Raw genomic sequence first — 8572 nt, forward strand, 5'->3', positions numbered from 1 at the left:
GCCAATACAAGAATGTCGGGGCATCATGTGCCAAATGTTATGAATGATTTTTTGAAAGGAACAGGTGTGTGATCAGTCTATCATATTAAGGAGCTATAAACCAAGACAGGCAATAGAATGTAACAATGACCAAAGGGATACACCCACCACCGCTCAAGCACCACCTTGTTTTCATGTACTTCTCCATGGTGTAAAATGTTGTACGGTGATTTGTTTAGAATTATCCTGGCTATTGAGGTGTAAAATTGTGAATCCCTTGGCATTGTTATCGGGTGACGTACGGGAGTACTGTTGTGTATAATCCGTTGTTGGTGAAAACAGAGGGTGGTGGTAAGCTTCTGGAACCAATAATGATTTGATTCGACGGCCGGCCTTGCTGTGAACACTGACTTTTATTCAAGGCAAGGTCAAGTCAATCGTGGAGGTAATGACGTGGTACGTAGGTTGGTGCAACATATTTTGGCCTGGCCTAGAATCTAGATACCGCCGTGTTGTTGCCGGCGCTGTACCGAAGAAAAAGACTTGACGATGTGCGTGTCGACACTGGGTTTGATACTTTGATTATCTCATGAGTTTGCGTCTCTTGACCTCTCTAGTTGCAAATCAATCCGTGTTGAAAATCCAGAACAGAGAAGAAAGAGGTGGAGCACACTGCACTGCAAAAATGGAGGTGTACGCGGTGTTGAGGCTGCTGTTATGCCTAGCGGTCTCAGTGGCGCCTCGTGCAGCGTCGCAGCAGCCGCCGGGATGCCGGCGGCAGTGCGGCAACGTGACCATCCCTTACCCGTTCGGCATCGGCGTGGGGTGCCACCGCGGCTCGGCCGCTGGGGGCTTCCGGCTCCGCTGCGACGACGCCCGACGCCCGCCGCGCCTCACCGTGGCCGGGTACGGCCACGAGGTGGCCGCCATCTCGCTCCCCACGGCCGAGGCCACCGTGCTCCTGAACGCGAGCCGCGCGTGCTACGACCGCCCCGGCGACCCCGACGGGCGTGTCGTCAGCCTGAGGGAGCAACCCATGGCGCTCAACGGCAGCGCGTTCCTCTTCTCGTCGATGAAGAGCAAGTTCGTGTCCATCGGCTGCCCCGGCCTCGCCTACTTCAACGACGGCGACGGGTACTACGTCACCGGGTGCATGTCCGTCTGCCGCCCCTCCGAGCGAGCGCTGCCAGGGTCATGCCGGGGCGACGACGGCTGCTGCCAGAGCAACATCCCGCTCGGCCTCGACTCGTACCGCCCCTACCTCGGGAGCTTCGGCAGGCGACGCCGTGGCAACCGCGGCCGGGACCAGGAGGCGACGTTCCTGGCCAACTCCACCGCCTGCTCGTACGCGTTCATGGTGGACGCGTGGTGGTTCTGGTTCGCCGGATCACAGTTCAACCGCACCGGCGACTTCGCCGTGCCCGTCGTCCTGGACTGGGCCATCCGGGACGCCCCGAGCTGCGCCGCCGCACGGCGAGACCCTGGCACGTACGCGTGCCGGAGCGCGCGGAGCGTCTGCCTCGAGTCCAGCAATGGTCCCGGCTACGTCTGCAACTGCACCGACGGGTACCAGGGCAACCCCTACGTGATCAACGGCTGCGCAGGTGTGCTCCTCTGCTCCCTCAAAAAGTCTGGCCTCTGGCTCGGTCTCATCTCTGATGAATCATGGATATCGAACCACAGATGTGGATGAGTGCCAGCACAGGGACGAGTTCCCGTGCTACGGCCTCTGCGTTAACATCCCGGGCAGCTTCATCTGCACATGTCCCAGTGGATCCAGTGGAAACGCCACTATCCAGGGTGGCTGCCGCCCAGACAACAAATTCAGTTCAGCACTCAAGGCCGCCATAGGTACTTCATTGAATGAATGAATTAATTCAGACAACAAATTCATTTGGTTGTTAACGGGTTGGTGAAGGAAAGTATAATGGCAGGAATGAGGTTTTGATGCGTGGTGTTGGTTCTTGTTGGCATCCATGTTGGTTTCAGGTGCAAGCGCCGGAGTGTTCCTTCTGCTGCTGGCCTGCTTCTCGGCGCACTTGTGGCTTCAGAAGAGGCGGCTGCTCCAAGCAAAGCGGCGATTTTTCGAGCAGAACGGCGGCCTCCTCCTGCAGCAGCAGCTGGGCTCGCTGGCCGGCGCCGGCGTCGCGTTCAAGATCTTCTCCGAGGAGGAGATCGGCAGGGCCACCGACGGCTTCGCCGAGACGCGGGTCCTCGGCAGCGGCGGCCACGGCGTCGTCTACAAGGGCGTCCTCGCCGACGGCTGCGAAGTGGCCGTCAAGAAGTCGAGGGTGGTCGACGCGAAGCATGTGAAGGAGTTCGCCAGGGAGATGCTGATCCTCTCCCAGATCAACCACCGCAACGTGGTGAAGCTGCTCGGCTGCTGCCTCGAGGTCGAGGTGCCCATGCTGGTCTACGAGTACGTCCCCAACGGCAGCCTCCACAGCCACATCCATGGCGACGGCGGCGAGAGCAAGCTGCCACCGGGCGCGCGCCTCAGAGTCGCGGCCGAGTCTGCCGACGCGCTCGCGTACATGCACTCGTCGGCGTCGCCGCCGATCCTCCACCGCGACGTCAAGTCCGCCAACATCCTCCTCGACGGCAACCTCGCGGCCAAGGTGTCCGACTTCGGCGCGTCGCGGCTGGCGCCGACCGGCGAGGCGGCGGTGGCCACGCTGGTCCAGGGGACGCTTGGGTACCTCGACCCAGAGTACCTCCTGACGAGCCAGCTCACGAGCAAGAGCGACGTGTACAGCTTGGCGGTGGTTGTGCTGGAGCTGCTCACCGGGAGGAAGGCGTTCGTCCCGGTGGAGGACGAGGACGAGGAGGAGGAAGGGGGCCTCGCCTTCGTCTTCATCACCGCGGCGCAGGCGGGACGGCACCGGGAGATCATGGACCCACAGGTTAGGGAGGAGGTCGGCGTGGAGGTGCTGGACGAGGCTGCAGAGCTAGTCATGCAGTGCCTGAGCATGGTCGGCGAGGAGAGGCCGACAATGAAGGAGGTCGCCGACAAACTCCATCGACTCAGAAACCGCGCGTCGTGCAGCAGAGGCAGTGCGGAAAACTAATTGATTTCGTTAGATTAATCAGTCATGTTTCCGTTATACCATACGAACGCTAATTATTCATCACGGCTTCTTGCATCTCAATTACAACATAGTGAGAAGGAAAAATGATACTGAACGTGGCTTTTAGAAGGTCACTGAGAGGGAATAATTTAGACCTATGGATGGAGCTGGTGGGAAAAGTAGCAACCTATAATCTAAAGGAACAAAAAGATATTTTTGTTTGGCAATTATGTAAAAATAAGCTGTTCACAGTAAAATCTATGTATTCAGACTTCGTGAGACAGGAAGGAACACCTGCAAAATGTGTTTCCTGGAAGTTAAAAGTTACCCCGAAGATCAAAATTTTTTATGGTATTTATGAAAAGGGGTCGTACTTACAAAAGACAATCTTACTAAACGAAATCGGAAAGGATGCACAAAATGTTGTTTCTGTAGCTCTAATGAGACCACACAACATTTGTTTTTTGAATGTCATATGGCAAGGTGTATTTGAAATGCTGTTTTCATTTCTTTTGGTATTCAACCTCCAACCAATGCCTCTCATATGTTGGGTTCTTGGCTGAGAAGTTTTGCTGTAAAGCTTAGAAATCAAATTCTAGTGGGGGTGGCTGCTCTGTGCTGGTCCTTGTGGTTGAGTAGAAATGAGGTAGTGTTCAACAAAACCATTCCTAACTCTTTCTTGCAGGTAATTTTCAGAGGGATTTACTGGACGAGGTGCTGGTTACTGCTATCTAAAAGAGGAAGAGAAAGCTGGCCTGAAAGAGAGTTGCCATTTGTTGGAAGTCACGGTCATGGCGATTTTCAGCAAGTATGGATGGAACTTCAGAAGCAGGCTTCAGACTTAGAGCTCTTAGTCTGTTCTAGTTTTTTTCTTCTGAAGCTATGTTTGGGACTTCTATGTTGCCCTGTCAGCCTGCGTGCTTCTAGTTTGTTTCGGTCTGGAGTTGTAATTCAGTTGGCTATATACATTCACTTGAGAATGGTTGAGGCCGGATATTATTTTCTTTAATTAAAAAAATTGCCTGGAAAATTGCCCGACCGAGAGTCACAGCCCAAAGAGAACCTGGGCTCGACATAAACACGAAGACGACAGATATATTCATCTCAGCGCCCTGTCCGATCAAGATATGTTTTCTACCCGGATTACGCCATGCAAGCCATAACGAAATTTAAGATTGGTCTCGATCGTGCCATCGGTACTCGCAAAAACTAAAAATCGTGGCAACGAACGGTTGAAGAATTCTGTGCCCCGCCGGCCCGCTACGATGCCTCGAGCTCGCTCCGCCGGCCAAAAGCCGGCGTTCAACTGCCCCGAGCTCTTCATCAGCGACATGTTCGAAGTCGCATTGGCTATTTTCATAATCACCTTCCCTTGGTACTGCGTTTTCTACGACCTGCCGCCCCAGTTCTCCGTCAAGCTCGAGCCCACCGCTGGCGGGGGTCTCAACGTGTCAGACCCGGCCTCGACCACCGCCTTCCACGCCGTGCTGCACGCCAGCAACCGGCGCGCCACGGAGCGATGCTACGGCCACGGCGAGGGGGTGGTGACGTACGCCGGCTTCACGATCGCGTCCGGCGCCGTGCCTGGCTTCTGTGTGGCGGGGAAGGGGAACCGGGAGGTGCCGTTCCTGCTCGCCGGGATAGACGGCGTGCGTTTGCCCGAGCACCTGCGTGACCGCATGGCCGCAGCGGACAAGGTCGGCGCCCTGGAGCTCGAGGTCCAGGTCAGGCTATTCCAGGGGGGCGGCGTCGCCGCCTCGGGCAGGCCGAGTCGGATGTGGTGCAGGGCGAGGGTGGGCGGAGCGGCGCAGCCGCCGGAGGTGGCCATGTGCACCGTGTTTGCTTTGCAGAATATGTTTGACTTCGATGCATAAAGTGTTGTACATCGATGCATGCCGAGTTTTAGTTTCAAAATTTTAGCTTTTATTACGTATTCTCAGTGTAAGTTACACTGCTAGCTGTCGCTGCATACTATCCTTATCTTTTATTAAGATGAATTAATTTGTAGTTGGCTATGTTGCGTCTTGCAGTAGTAAGAACAAACACACTCACCTACATGTATTCAACATCTGAACCCGTACGTATTTCCTCGCTTTGATTGAGTTGGTCTCACCCATGGTCTTGGAGATTTCCTTCCTTGTTCATACTCTGGACACCGAATCTGATCTCCACTTCGCATCAAAACTGTTAGCTGAAACTTGAACCATGTCCTGATCATTCTGGAACTGCAATTATAGTGATGAAAACTAATCTATCATCACGTAACACCTGAAAGCAACAACCAAATGGTTCGTGAATTTTTAAAGATAACAAATCGAGTTGAATTTCTAGCCACCAAGTAATCAATTAGAACTACTGATCGGCAACAAGTCGATGCTAGTTTGCAGGGCATCGATTCACCGATAATCGTGACTAACTTGCAAACAATGGATGTTTGACAAAAGATCTTGCTTGTAGCAACTATGGCCAATGCCCAAATTGATAGTACTGGAACGCACTGTAGCCCCGTTTGGATCCTTGGAATTGAATTCCATTCTAATAATCATAATTTAGACACAAATTAATTAAGCTAATATAATTGTATGTGAAATATATTTATATATTATTGTTGGCCATATGGGAGAGATACTTATGTGCTGCAGAGTCGAAGAGCATGCTATAAGTTGCATATTAGAAACATAGCATGAGGATCTATAGAATCAATTTCCATCTCCCACCCTCTAAGCTTATATCTAAATTTTGGAAAGTTATAGAATGCCAAATTTCAAGATACGTAGATTTCAATTCTTTCAAAATGAAGGGATCCAAACAGACCCCTGTATCGTTCACTGAAAGCATGATCAACCCTAGCATCTAGCGTTCATTCCTTTCCTTGCGCAGGCCACAATGTCCGCGTCTCCGTGCTGACAGGAAGACTTCGCAAGGGTGGCTTAGACCATGGAGGAGCGTAATGAAAATTTGATGTATATCTGAATTAGAATAGCGAAAAATTCTAACAAACTGCACAGCACAACAATAAAAAATTCGCCGTTCATGGAGACAATCATAACTACATAGTGACAACGAAAAAAATAGTGTTCTTTTGTCAATCGGTTTAGAGCTCATCAAAGAATCATGTAGTTGTAAGCGATCAGACTGATGAGCTGCATGTAGTACATTGTTAATTATCATCTGATATACTACATCTGATAAACTAGTTTACAGAGGTAGGCTTATAGCACTCGGACACGCGCGGGTGCCCATCCAACTCGACGTCGCAGACGAAAGATTCCCAGGCCAAACCGAATTCAACCTGGATCTGCGCCACGCCCCACCTCCTCTCATCGGCCATGAGGCGGGACAGATCACCGGGTATGCCCACCCCCGCGCTGGTCGCCTTCACCGGCAACGCGAGCACTTCCTTGTCGCCCAGCTCGAAGCTCGGCGCGCGCCCGTGCGCGAGGGGAACGCCCGCGTAGGAGACGACGACGTCGCCGCCGCCGTGTCTGAGGCAGAAGGTGTGGCCGTTGTTGACGCGCAGGATGAGGTCGAAGGCTGGCGAGGTCACCCTGGGAGACAGCGCGGGCTGGAGCCCCTCGAAGCCGGCGAGCTCGACGGAGCACGTTGTTGGCTTTTCGTCAGGGTTCGCGATGGATTCCATCGAAGGTAGCATCGTCAACAAAATGAAGAAGCCGTTGAAGAGGATCGTCCCTATTACCCACGAGCACCAGCCACAGCCGTCGTCTTTGTTGTGCGTGGACGCCATTGGGAGTACGTAATTGTATTGTTCGCAGATCAATGGACGATGGCGAATAAATAGGCCGGTCGTCATGACCATGATTCATCGGTCGATATGGATACGAAGAGAAGAGTATCTGTGTCCAAATCAAAAATGGTCGGCGAAGCGATCGGAACGCGTCGATGGTTGTCGTGGAGCTCTAGGACAATGTACTGCTAAGCTCTCAAAATAAGCCCTCGAAATAAATAGGCAAAAAGGGCAGCAACCAGGCTCTGCTAACATCGACGGCGACCAACAAAACTTCCTTGTTGCAAAAATAAGCATGGCGGACATAGATGAAGAAGCTTTGTTTCGAGGAACTAACGACACGAAAACGCTCAAGGTCCGTCAGGCAAGCCGAGAGACGATCCCTGCCGGCTATCAAGGGCCTCGACGCGCCGGCTCCCGGCAGCTCGTCCATCTCGCCGGCCTTCAACGTCACCCTGCACGCTAGCAACCGACGCGCCACGGGGAGATGCTATACCACAATGGCGAAGCCCTGGTGAGCTATGCCAGCTTCACCGTCGCGACGGGTCGAGTCCCGGCCGGGGTTCTGCATGCCCGGCAATGGCGCCGGGGTGATACGGTTCGTGGCGTCGGCGGGCGACGGCGCGGGTCTGCCCGAGGACGTGCTGGACCGCATGGCCCTGGAGCGGCGTGTCGGCGCCACGCAGCTCGACGTCGAGGTGAAGCTGTTCCGCCGCGACGACGGGTCGGACAGGCCGATGTGGATATGGTGCGGGCTGAGGATGGATGGGACGACGCAGCCGCCGAACGTGACCCCGTGCACTGTGTTGGGTTTGCAGAATTGGTTCTCGATGAATTTGTATGCCTAATAGAGTTTCGATTATTGCTGTTCCTCATGATACAACACTTAATTTGTTCACATTTCAAATGTTGCACTGATTTTGCTATATGGCTATCTTATCGGCTACTATTAAATCTAATTCTGCAAGAAATTTATGATGAAAATTTTATAAAAATGAAAAATAATTTATAAATTTGTGATACTTTTGGCTGGAAACATTATAAAATATTGCAACACAGCAAATTTAACAGTGAAGTAACAAAACATTATAAAAAAAAAAATCAACCAAATGATGCGGGCTTTTTTTACCCGCCCGATAAATGCTCAAGTCTAAATATGCTCGGGCTTCCCATCCTTTTTAGTAGAAAAGTAATAAATTAAATAAGAAAAAAAAAGTTCATTTCGCTCCCCTCACCTATTGACTTTATCCACTTAACCTCCTAAGCAAAATTTAGGCTAGCTTGATTGACTCTCCCAAACTATTTCAGTTGGTACAATCTACCTCTAATGAGTTTTTTCCTTTTTGTTTCTCCATGTATAAGTTGAATTTAAAGTTCAACTTTGTGAGAAGATAAAGAACATAATGCCTTGCATTAAAGAATTACACTAAGAATTTTTCATGGTCGTTCTCATAGGAACATTTAATATAAAATTAATCTTAGATATACAAAACTGTATAAAAGTAATCATGAAAAATTTATAATATACTTTTCTAGCGTAGGGTAAGTCAACTAACAAAATCTGAAATTAAAATACAACTTACAGCTTGTACGCGAAGAAAAAAAGAGAAGTCTATTTATGAGGTAGATTGAAACAAATGAACGGGGAGTAAAATGATCTTAACTTTTATTGAGGGTGTTAAGTGGACAAAGTAGATTGATGAGGGGAGTAAAATAGACTTTTTCAAATAAGAAATAAATTGTCCGGACGGACTCGGATCGGACTGATTTTGGTTTTTCA

General features: G+C 51.1%; 2 protein-coding genes across 2 annotated transcripts; one reads left to right on the top strand and one right to left on the bottom strand.

Moving 5' to 3' along the window:
* The first annotated feature begins 494 nt into the window (after positions 1–494).
* LOC117858569 (wall-associated receptor kinase 3) lies at positions 495–3374 on the top strand. Its single transcript, XM_034741653.2, has 3 exons — positions 495–1583; positions 1663–1830; positions 1969–3374. The coding sequence occupies exons 1-3, from the start codon at positions 569–571 to the stop codon at positions 3045–3047; spliced, it is 2262 nt and encodes a 753-aa protein (XP_034597544.2). The 5' UTR covers positions 495–568; the 3' UTR covers positions 3048–3374.
* Positions 3375–6159: 2785 nt separating this feature from the next.
* LOC140223023 (uncharacterized) lies at positions 6160–6816 on the bottom strand. Its single transcript, XM_072294322.1, has one exon. The coding sequence runs from the start codon at positions 6790–6792 to the stop codon at positions 6241–6243; it is 552 nt and encodes a 183-aa protein (XP_072150423.1). The 5' UTR covers positions 6793–6816; the 3' UTR covers positions 6160–6240.
* Between the last annotated feature and the right edge of the window lie 1756 nt (positions 6817–8572).

This window comes from Setaria viridis, chromosome 5 (genome assembly GCF_005286985.2).
Source record: "Setaria viridis chromosome 5, Setaria_viridis_v4.0, whole genome shotgun sequence".
Taxonomy (NCBI): Eukaryota; Viridiplantae; Streptophyta; class Magnoliopsida; order Poales; family Poaceae; genus Setaria; species Setaria viridis.

Coding starts and splice junctions, on each gene's coding strand:
- LOC117858569 (XM_034741653.2), top strand. CDS start 569: ATGAGTTTGCGTCTCTTGACCTCTCTAGTTGCAAATCAATCCGTGTTG. Junction 1,584..1,662: donor CGTGATCAACGGCTGCGCAG/GTGTGCTCCTCT, acceptor ATCGAACCACAG/ATGTGGATGAGTGCCAGCAC. Junction 1,831..1,968: donor AGCACTCAAGGCCGCCATAG/GTACTTCATTGA, acceptor TGTTGGTTTCAG/GTGCAAGCGCCGGAGTGTTC.
- LOC140223023 (XM_072294322.1), bottom strand. CDS start 6,792: ATGGCGTCCACGCACAACAAAGACGACGGCTGTGGCTGGTGCTCGTGG.